General features: G+C 39.1%; 1 protein-coding gene across 1 annotated transcript in view; it reads right to left on the bottom strand.

The window, feature by feature from the left end:
* The window catches only part of LOC107574447 (contactin-associated protein-like 2), a 34,219-nt gene that overhangs the window by 17,336 nt on the left and 5,077 nt on the right, over positions 1-11,806 (bottom strand). The window contains exon 3 of the mRNA XM_016260884.1: positions 136-298. Within this exon, the coding sequence (XP_016116370.1) occupies positions 136-298 (163 nt within the window). The remainder of the gene's footprint in view (positions 1-135; positions 299-11,806) is intronic.

The raw sequence follows: 11,806 nt of genomic DNA, 5'->3' as shown, positions 1-11,806 counted from the left end.
GCAACAGATCCTGCCCCCAGGGCAGATGCCACCGGTGGGGATAAAGCCACAGTCTCAGTCTGTTGCACCTGATAATCACTGTCTCAGTCAGTGTTTGTTGAAAGGCAGGGCAAGTGAAGAAGGATCGGTTCTAACCTGTCAATGATGGCACACATGTCCAGGCTGACGTTCTCGAAGGCTCCCATCCTTCCCTGCTCCACTGCGGTTAGGTCAGCCAGCTGATCGTCCACCTGAATGAGCTGCATGCAGCCCTGGAATGAGCGCTGGACAGGAGATGCTCTGGTTCTTAAAAAATAACCTAAACAAACAAAACACACAGCAAAGATGTTATATGTCAAAAGAGATGTTATGACCATAATGACACTGATATATGTTTATTAAGATTTAAGATAAATAAAATGACTGAAATGTTCAATCGAAAACACAGTAAAAAAATATTATACTATGAACTTACTATTTTAAAATTGTTTTCTATTTTAATATATTTTCAAATGTAATGTATTCCTGTGATGGCAAAAGTGAATGTTTAGCAGCCATTACTCCAGTTTTCAGTGTCACATGATCCTTAAGAAATCATTCCAATATGCTTGAATGGGTGCTTAAGAAACATTTATTATTATTATCAATGTTGAAAACAGTTTTTATTTGTTTGGAAACTGTATTTTATTTTTGATAGATGTCTTTAATGTAATTTTTGATCAACTTAATGCATCCTAATCATATAAATTAATACATTCATTTATTCCACACGAATCTCTTCCAACTTTGATTAAGAAAATATTTTTAAATGATATACAGTTATAATTATTTAACTAAAAATACATGGTCATATTGTTTTCTAGATGCACTGAATTCACAAATTAAAAAAATAAATAAAAACGCAAAAATAAATGAATAATAAATAAATAAATAATAAACCTAAAGCTAAAATGATGTTTATGATGCTATAATGTGAGCTTAACATGGGGGCAAAGGTAAAATTAATCTAATCTAAAAGTAAAATTAGGGGAAAATAAGCGTGCACAATATTGGCTGATGTATATTCAATATTGACCGATAATGATACGCTAAAATATCTCTTGCATCCAGTAATCAACATGGTGCCGATATACTGTGATCGCAATCCTGTCTAAATAAATATGTTATGTAATGACCTCTGTTATTAACCGTAACACAACATAATTTCTAAAAAATAATCCTGTCCGAATAATGCTTTAATTATAAATGACCTGAGCTGGAGAGCTCCTGAAATAACCATTATGCCCCCGAGGGAGACACTTAACCTCATACTGTATTGAGATCTGTGTACTGCATTGCTCTGGATAAAAAAAGGTCAAACTAAATTAAACACAAAAATAAAGTCACTGAGTGTGATCTAATGTCATATGTGTGAAAGGTAATCTCATGTCACATGTGTAAAAGCTGAACATAAGGACCATTAACTGGAGAAAAACCTATCAACCTAACCTCATTAACCAAGTGATAGTTTTTACACCAAAAAAGGTCATGCACATCGCAAACAATCAGCTAACTCTGATGTTACTAATGAGATAAAAATACCTAAACACACAGAACAAAGTCAGATTAGACGGATTTCTCCACATGGACCGCTGACATTCCTGGGAGAACATGCAAAACTTAGACCCCAAAGATCTGGCGAATCCTCAGGGTTGGTTACGTTCGCATTAGAGGTGAACAAAGCTTTCCATGATGCCGATCACAGGAAGGTCTATTGAGATTCACCTTGCAGCCCCCTGACATTAATCTACAAATGAGAGCATCTGGAAGCATCAGTGTTTGCAAGGAACTCGTTTAAAAAAATAAAATAAGAAGAGGGATAGAGAGGGATAGAGAGGGAATGAGAGAGAGCGAGAGCGAGAGCGAGAGAGAGAGAGAGAGAGAGAGAGAGAGAGAGAGAGAGAGAGAGAAAACAAAGTTCCTTAAGTTTTCTGGGCCATCTGGCTTGTCTGCTTCCTGCACCTGTCCAGGAGTCTATATGCCTGAGCAGTCAACAGAGGAGGATGAGGAAGGTGGGCTATTGGAAGACACGCTGAGGGAAATGCATCTCACTACAGAGCAAAACAGAGAAAAAACAAGCATCTGCTGACAAATTAAGGCAGGGCTGCAGTGGCAACTCAATGATCACCAGGATTTGTGGGGATCTGGAAAGCCGCCAGGATCCGTGATCAACAAGGGATGCAGAAAAAGGCAGGTTTTCGTCACCCACGCTTGGATGCGACTTCCCAGTGACTGCTTTTGTCCCATTCTGCTATCGTAATTAATTGAGGAGAGTCACTTTTCTGACAAGATAACACTCTAAATTACGACTGAGGCCCACAACTCATACTCCTGGCTGGATTTCTGAGTAGCTTCTGCATGACTGTGTTTACGTGCTGCTGATGATTTTGCAGGGATTGGAGAATAACTACTGTAAGATTAATGAGTGTCTATGGGCTCCATGTATTATTCATGAACGGCAAATGGAATATGGAAGATTCCTGTGGGAAGTCCTTGTTGTAAACTTGTATCCTCATCAATAAGCCTGGTGCAGATGTTAACTGTTTTTTGTTTATTCTGCACTGGAAAGTTCATAATGATGTAAAAGTTTATCTAACAATAATTGATAAGAGTTATTACAAAACATGCAATCACATTGCGAGTACAGCAGTAAAAAGTGACACAGATGAAGTCTCAGAAGGCTCCTTTGATCTCATTGTGTTCTCAATGAGGTGGAACACAGTATTTCTGATGAAAAGTGGCTCTTTGGCTGTGAATGAATGATTTCTCAGTCTGTCAGCCTAACATATTCACATCAGGTCCACAAATTGGCCTGAATGGATCGAACTGGTGGAAACAGATGGGCTAATTACAGAGCAAACAACTCGCCCACTCGGCCTACACCTCTTTTGGGTAAGTCCAAATCTATATAAACATGGAATGACTTGAAATGAGCAGTGTTTAGTTGCATGCTACCTCTGCAACCAACATGACATGCGCCTTTATCAAAGATTTTTGGTGTAAAAGAAGGTGACATAAAAAAGGGCAAAAAAATAGTTTAAATTAGAGCGCTGCATAAAATTAGTTAAGTTCATGCAAAAGCAAAAGTAGCTGTTTTTCCATTTACCAAACTAATGAATTGAAGGCACAATATGTAAGATTTTTTCATTAAAATATCCAAAAACCACTAGAACAGTGTTATATATTTTGTACTTGTGTACTTACATTATCCCAAATGTTTCAAAGAATGTTTCAATTTTAACTAGTGACACGGACCGTGTCCATAGTGTCATTGTGTCGCCTGCCAATGACGTCATAACCCCTCGATTTCTGTAGAAAACATGGAAACACCAAAGATGCTTTAATATGTTGTGCATTTAATTAGACCGGTGATGACCGCACAGAGTAGCATAATAACAGAACTTTCAAATGTATCTAGTATAATAAAACAGCGCTGCTTTTTTTCCCACGACCGGAAGGAGCGGAAGTGGTCGACTGTGGCATAACAAAAGCCCTGCTGCTTTCTAGCCGTGTGTCACGCTCGTTCAGCGGCCTCGTTTCGCTTCGACGGCTTTCAGCCTCACCCTGCTTCATTCTACTACGTTAATAAATCATTAGCTGATCCATAAACATGATTTCTGCCCAAGTCCCGTCGGATTGCATTGGCTGTGGGTATGAAGACGACAACTCCCACGACTCCACACTCAGTCACGCCGTCATCAAACTACGCCTTTGCCTCTTTGTTTATTTTGAATACGCGCCCTCTAGCGGCGTAAATTACATATTGTGCCTTCAAGTTTTAAAACTGAACTGTAATTAAGTCATGGATTATATATATATATATATATAGCTTTTATTTGCTACTGCTGACGTGCTTGACTATTATTTTTAATACACTTAAAAACTGTTTATTTATGTTTTTTAATATATTATATATATATATATATATATATATATATATATATATATATATATATAAAATGCTAAAAAACATAAATAAACAGTTTTTAAGTGTATTAAAAATAATAGTCAAGCACGTCAGCAGTAGCAAATAAAAGCTCCACTACATGCCATATACCAGTGGTCGGCAACAGGTGGCTTGGCCCGCGCCCCCAGCCAGATTATTTTGATAGCACCTGGTTCTGAAATAGATCTGTCATGACAGTAACAGTTCCCTTTCAGTCGGTCACTCTCAACGTCACGTCGGATGACCGACGAATTGGGATCTCGCTTAGAGAGACCAATCTACTTCGAGTGAAAACTAAATGAGCCAATGCACATTGGCATGCGATTATTGCATCCAGCTGCCGCTGATCACAGCGTGAATATAAGTAGGCAGCAGATGCAGCACATATTCAGCTTTTTGCTTCGGAGTTGAGCGATCACTTCGTTCTGCTCCTGACTACTCTACTGAGAGAAGAAGACTGAACGAGTTCAGCGCGCTCTTGGAGAGCTCTTCGTGTTGGCGGTACAGCGCTTCAGAGGTGGTGGTTTCCCGTGTCAGTGACAACACTGTTTTCCCAGTGTTATCCAGTCTTACTCATTGGGTAGTGCCATAGCAGCAGTAGCTGGTCCTCTTGTGCAAGCCCTGGCCTACGCCAAAAAGTAGGACGCAGGTGGCTTCCACAGGACACTGGAAGGGGCAGTAGCTGTGGCCTTTTGGTAGGATCCCAATTCGTCGGACATCCGACGTGACGTCGAGAGTGACCGACTGAAAGGGAACGTCTCTGTTACGTATGGTAACCCTCGTTCCCTGAAGGAGGGAACGGAGACGTCACGTCCAGTCGTCACAGCTCCTGTACCACCGCTGAGCGGCCGGGTCACCGGCTCGGCTCCTCAGCGAAAACCTGAATATGCGCTGCATCTGCTGCCTACTTATACTCACGCTGTGATCAGCGGCAGCTGGATGCAATAATCGCATGCCAATGTGCATTGGCTCGCTTAGTTTACACTCAAAGTAGATTGGTCTCTCTAAGCGAGATCCCAATTCGTCGGTCATCCGACGTGACGTCTCCATTCCCTCCTTCAGGGAACACGGGTTACCATACGTAACCGAGACGTTACTCACAATCAGAGTATGCGAGCGGAGCGGAGTGGGAGCAGAGCGTGGAGTGGAGCTGTGTGATTTTGACTGGAGCAAGAAGCAGATTTTTTTAAAAGTCGGAGCGTCGTGGTTTTCACTTGCTCCAAGAGCGCTCCACTACCGTTCCATCACGAGTGCAATTCATGCCAACTGCCCGTCATATAACTGCATATTTAGCAAGAATTCACGTTAAACATATTTAGCTAGAGATGGATCACTCAAATCGGAAAGAATGTGAAGGCTATGATGAAGGCAATGGACATGAGCGGGAAGTTATAGTTCTCAAGGAATTTGTTTGTTCCTTCTAGATACTGAATATTTTCAACTGAAAGCATGATTTAAACAAGTACTATAACACGCACTCGCTCTCTCAGTAATGCATTCAAACAAATGCAATCTTACAGTGCTACTTCATCTGTATCCGATTTCGAATAAGCAGAAATCTGTAAGAAATGCATTGATCCATAAGTAAAATAACTGACGAAAACGTACTGTTATTTTCATCACAAACAAAATTTGCCCCGCAAAAAGCAGCAATTATACCTTTTAATGCTGACAACCACGTTATTAGCTTGTCATGTGGTAGGAAAAAAGTTTGCAGACTAGTGTTCCAATAAGCCACTTTTAAACTCTCCTGTTATTTTATTTTTAATATGTTAAGAACAGAACTGTGATATTTCAAACATACTGAAATACTTTAGCCACTCACATACTCTGCCGGACACCACCATAAAATTGTGGCTTTTTGATAATGACTGTCCTCCTACAGGATTTAACACAGACAGCTCACTACCAGTTACAAAAGGCACTGTAACAGTCTGTCACAGGCAATTCTAGTTGCATTTTTCATCAATTAATTTCTTAAATTATCCTTTGACTATGTTCTGGCCCGCCATCTAGTGGCGAAGGTTTTTTTTTTGGCCCGATGCCAAACTTACTTGCCGACCCTTGCCATATACTGTTTCAGAGAAACATTTGAGAGTCCCTTTTCTTTATTCCATTAGAAAGACAATATGTCCATAATTTTGTCCATATCAAAACAAAAGCTGACCTCCTACAGATTGATGGATATTTTAAAGTCTTAATCTGCTGCAGAAGAACTCTTTGGCCCGTCTATGTTTAACGCTGTCTTCTTTATTACAAAATCAAATCTCCAGCCATCGCCCATCAGACAGTCATTCATTTGGTGAGGTCTGCCACAAATGTGCAGAACCATCCTGTGTAAAATGGGTTTGGGAGACTACATCTAACCAGAGAGAGATGTTGGGAGACAAGCAGTCCCCTTCTTGGAAAAACAAAGAGCTATTCTCGCTGTTCCATTGCAGACAGCTAAATACATGTGAGAGGTCTTTTGGAGACATCGGAGACCAATGGAAGTTTTTTTTTTCTTTTGCTAGGACATTCCATCAGGGCTTAACGATGAAACATGTGCTAAAGCTAATTATGTTTTGTTCAAACATGTGCTAAAGCTAATTGTTTTGTTCGCAAAAGTCCCAAGACGAGCATCTTGGGCTCTTTCTCACATAAGGAAGAGGCAAAAAAAAACAAAACAAAACAATATATATATATATATCACATTTTGTTGCTTTGAAGCCTGAAATGAAGATGGACACAGTTTTTGTTTTACCCAGCTGTCTTTACTCAGTGCAACTTATAACATCCAAGTGAAAGAAATAATAGAAAAAAACAGAATCACTGGTTTTATCACTAGTTTTAACCCACTGTGCGTGTGTGTGCATATATATATATATATATATATATATATATGATGATCAAAAACATATTTTTTATTAAAAATGAATGGTGAAACATAATATCTGCAAAAAGGAATGTTTTATTTAAACTTAAAAAAAAATATGTAAACATATGCAGCTAGCAGAGCAAACAGGATTGTTCACCCAAAATGAAAACTATTTTCTTCCTTATGTAAAAACAAAAGAGGGAACTTTTAAGAATGTTTCAGTTGTTTTGTGTTCATACAATTAGAGTCAGTGGGGTCTAAAACAACACTGGACCCCACTGACTTCCATTATATGGACCAAATAAACAACACCACTGACTTTCATTTTTGGGTGCATTAGACTTGTATTTTGCTCCAGTAACAAGGGGGATTTTACCTCAAATAAGTTTAAGACAAGGCATGGCAATTTCTTTATATAGCACACTTACCTTTAATTGTTTAACAGTTCAGTGTTGTTATCGTTAACAAACTGATACATCTTGTTTCGGTAACTGAAATTAAGAAATTAAATTAAATTAAATTAAAATTATGAAAGACATTAAATAAAACAAATATTAGATTATAACTTAAAAATAAAAAAAAAATGCTAAATTGATTTTTTTTTATACATTAATTCATTCATTCATTCATTCATTCATTCCCTGTCAGAATGGATCAAATTTTTGCTGTGCATAGAAAGTGCCATGATATTTGGAAGACAAAATCTAAACCCTATAGAATATTATATCTATGCTTATGTATTAAATTTGGGCCTTACAATGTTCTGAGCACACATATCAAAGCTCTCCCAATAATTGTCTAAAACAAACACAGTTTTTATTATTATTATTTTTTTCAACGGCATGTCCGACCTCAGGTGGGCAAGGAAATTCCAGGATTTATGGAAATCCAATGTGCATGAGGCTAGTCTATCTGTCCCTGTAATGAGGATCTGAATCAGGTGTAGAACTGTTACCGGAGGCTTATCTTGCACAAACACACATGACTGTCTTTGCTCTTTAGAGTCTTTATCTCAAGGCTGATAACAATAATAGCCCACCGGTAGAGGGACAGAGGGTTCACTTTCCAATCTGCACATTGCAAAATACAAACTTTTTATTGTATTTATTTCAAGGTAAAGTAGTATTCTGCTACAGAAAGCGGTGATAAAATATTACCTACATCAGATGGGATGCCAAACAATAGCATAAATAGCATTACCAGCTGCATGAAGAATATCCTACAACCCCTTTTGATCTATTTTAGTTATTTCTGTCTTCTAAACAGAGATAAAGCCAGTTCCCATATTTAATGTATACATTTATACAGATTTTAAGCTGAGAAGCCATCATAGTCTTTGTACTAAGCTGACATCTGAGAAGCCAATAGTCAGACATAAAATCAACCGGATAAAAAAGCCTCATTCCATGCATAGAAATAAGAGAGATTGTTATGCTCTTGCAGTCTGCCAACATGTGCATGTGTGTTCACATTGATGCAATGCGCTACAGCTGCCAGAGTGAGGTGATTAGGAACATACTGTATGAGCTGCCTCTAGTGACCCAATCTGGTCCTACATATTTTTTTTTTGTAGCTGACCTTGCCATTGCTAGTATAGTCTGATCAGATTCAAGCCTTTGATGATTTTACCACATTAAATTTAATGTGCCCATTTCCATGCTCTACAATTAGCTTCCATGCATAAGCAGCCTCAATTACCAGTGTTCATGCTGATGGTTTCACTAGATAAACAAGAAATCTGGTGGAGAGTTGTGGTTACAGGAATAGTTCACCCAAAAAAATAAAACTCTGCTGAAAATGTACTTACCCTTAGGCCATCCAAGATCATCAGAGCAGATCTGGAGAAATTTAGCATTACATCACTTGTTCCCCAATGGATCCTTTACAGTGAATGGGAACGGGAGTCCAAACCAATGATAAAAGCATTACGATAATCCACACGACGCTAGTCCATCAGTTTACATCTTGCGAAGTGAAAAGCTGTTTGTAAGAAACAAATCCATCCAGATGTTTTTAACTTTAAACTGTTGCTTCTGGCCAAATTCAGGCCATAATCCATAATAATACTTTCTCCAGTGAAAAAGTCCATCCGCTGTTGTCTTCTCACATCAAAATCCAACAACATATTTGTTTAGAACTGTTTTCACTTATAAATGATGCTTGATTTGTACATATTTCTTTCCTGATTCAGACAGGATGACTTTGGATGGACTCGTATTTTAAGGTTTAAAGTAAAAGAAAAAGTCTATTTATTACAAACAAGCAACTTTTCACTTCACAAGATGTTAATTGATGGACTGGAGTCGTGTGGATTACATGTGGACTATTGTGATGTTTTTATCATGTGCTTGGACTCTCATTTTGGACTCTCATCCCCTTCACCGTGGGGGGGGGGGGTTATGAACTATTCCTTTAAAGATCTATATTTATACACATTTCTTAAGAAGAATGCAGTGGCTGCAGGCCAAATCCCAGAAGGGGGAAATCCTAAGGCCCCACTATATACTTCAAGCAGAATCAGAGAATGATCCGCTGTGATGTCATTTTGAACCAAATTAAGCCAAAATACAGATTTTTTGGCTGTTAGTTTGGGGTGTTTAAAACAGCTGGCCAAAGCAAACTTTCTAGAAGAATTCACTGGAAAGTCTGGTAAACACCTCCGAACTATGGTCTGTGGTGATTGTGTAATAGGTACAGTAGGTGTACGGCTCTGGGGCTCTGCCTTCTTTGACATAGAAATCTTCTCCAGGTTAATTTCTTCTTTTTAGTCTGTTGAGGTCCAACGTGAGTAATAATGTGAACACCCTGGAGAGCTGCTTTATAGTAGAAAGTGAAAATGTAAATCTAACTGAAAGCAACACTAACATTGTTTTTCATGTTTAATACTGTAAAAACGCGTGTTTAAAACAATCTATTGTATAAACTGTTATATAAATAAACATGATGTGACTTAACTGGAGTGCCAAATTGCAGCATTGGTTAAAACATATCCACATCGCTATGATCAGATGCTTTCTCACCGCTGTCATTTTTATTGTGTGTTATTTTCATTACTGAGAGGAAAGCTTGCAAGACATATTAAGAGATTCATCTAAAAGCTGCTCCCAGCAACTTGGGATGTTAGCTAAGAGTATACTGCTGCTCAGGTATTTCAAACTTTGTTTTACCCCTAATCCAAGAAAGAAAAATAACTTTGCTGGGAGTATATCGGGGTCTTTAAACTGCTTTAAACTTTAAACACCATAGTGCCCAAGAACGAGATAAACTGTTTCAGTCACTGCAGTAAAACTGTACTGTAATTTGCCCATTTAATGCTTAGGTATAAAGTGTCTTCTAACTGAAAAATTACCTTATTTTATAATAATCAACTAAATAAAGAATAAACTTTATAATAATCATTAATGAACTGGCTAGGGAGCAACACAACTTTTCTGAGAGCCAACAAAGCTGCCAAAACTTAATTTGCTATACAAATCATTTAAAGCAAAGCCCATTTGAGCCACAGAGAGGTTACTTTAATAACTGAATAGTTTGATTAATAAAACATATTGCTTAATATTAGTACAGACCATATGCACACACTAATGGATAGCACAGATTCTGTTTGTTTACTTGTGCAATCCATTGAAAAGCGAGCAAAAGCAAAACGCATTAACTACCCTACAAATTTGTCTAAAAAGTTGTTATATCTGAGTTATATCTGAAATCAGATCTCTTAGACCAAAGGTTTTCAAACAGGGGTCCCGGAACCCCTAATGGACCACAAGGAGGTGCTTAATAATCCACAGGAAATTTGAGAGGAAAAAAAAGACTATACAAAATGTATGTTTTAGATTAGAAATTTGAAAATGAGCAAGAGGGTGGCTAACCGCACACTGATCCACTCAAGACAAAAACGTTTCAGCACATTGCTATCTTCAGTGCTCTAAAGCACTGCAGATAGCAATGTGCTGAAACGTTTGCTTGCTTGCTCGTGTCCATCTGTTTTTAATTCACATGCACTTTGCACAATGCAATTTATAAAAATTAAAAATATGTTTTTTAGTCTTGAGTGGATCAGTGTGCGGTTAGCCACCCTCTTGCTCATTTTAAAATACCCTTATGCACCTGCAGTACAAGGAACTATTTTTTTGGAGCACTACAATTTTCTCAAGTTTAGATTAGAAATTAAAATATTAACTTAAGATGAAGATATATATATATATATATATATATATATTTGGAACTCGAGCTGCGTCGAGTCGTTTTGGGAATGCCCTTGCGTGACCGCGTTCTGAAGCACGTGTCAAATCCATCCAATGGAGCAGCGAGACGTCACGAGCTGGGTGACGTAAGCACCAGAAAGCATAAAAGTGCATTCGGCCGGCGCTTTGGGAATGCCCTTGCGTGACCGCGTTCTGAAGCACGTGTCAAATCCATCCAATGGAGCAGCGAGACGTCACGAGCTGGGTGACGTAAGCACCAGAAAGCATAAAAGTGCATTCGGCCGGGCACAAACCAGCTTCTGCTCTTCAGTAGCGCTCTGTGTATGTGTCTGTCTATTTACCGTTGTCTGTCCGCACAAGCACTCATATATATAAAACAATGAGAAAGTCTATGGCGAGCGAACGGCATTACAAACGCTGTGTTTCTCCCTGCCCACGATATCTGGCGGCGGGGGATACACACGATTTGTGTGTCATTTGTTTAGGAGCGGAGCATGCACGGTCAGCTTTCGAGCAGCTGATTGTCATCACTGCTAGCTCTCGCTGCGCACGCTCCGCTCTCGCCTGGCTGCGTTTGATGAGAGCGGCCAGGCTCGCGATCCCGCTGGCTGAATGATAAGGTATATGGGGCGATGCCAGTGGTGGAGCAGACGCTTGCGAACTATCACTCCCCATCCTCAGCATCGTCCCTGAAGGCCCCGAAGCTTCCCACCAGGCCCGTTAGGCTTACATCGAGTCTGGTTGGGAAAGCTTATACGGCGGTAGGTCAGGCTGGCGCAT

The sequence above is a fragment of the Sinocyclocheilus grahami genome, unplaced genomic scaffold, assembly GCF_001515645.1.
Source record: "Sinocyclocheilus grahami isolate Dianchi unplaced genomic scaffold, SAMN03320097.WGS_v1.1 scaffold2232.1, whole genome shotgun sequence".
Taxonomy (NCBI): Eukaryota; Metazoa; Chordata; class Actinopteri; order Cypriniformes; family Cyprinidae; genus Sinocyclocheilus; species Sinocyclocheilus grahami.
This window is presented reverse-complemented; position numbering and strand designations above follow the sequence as displayed.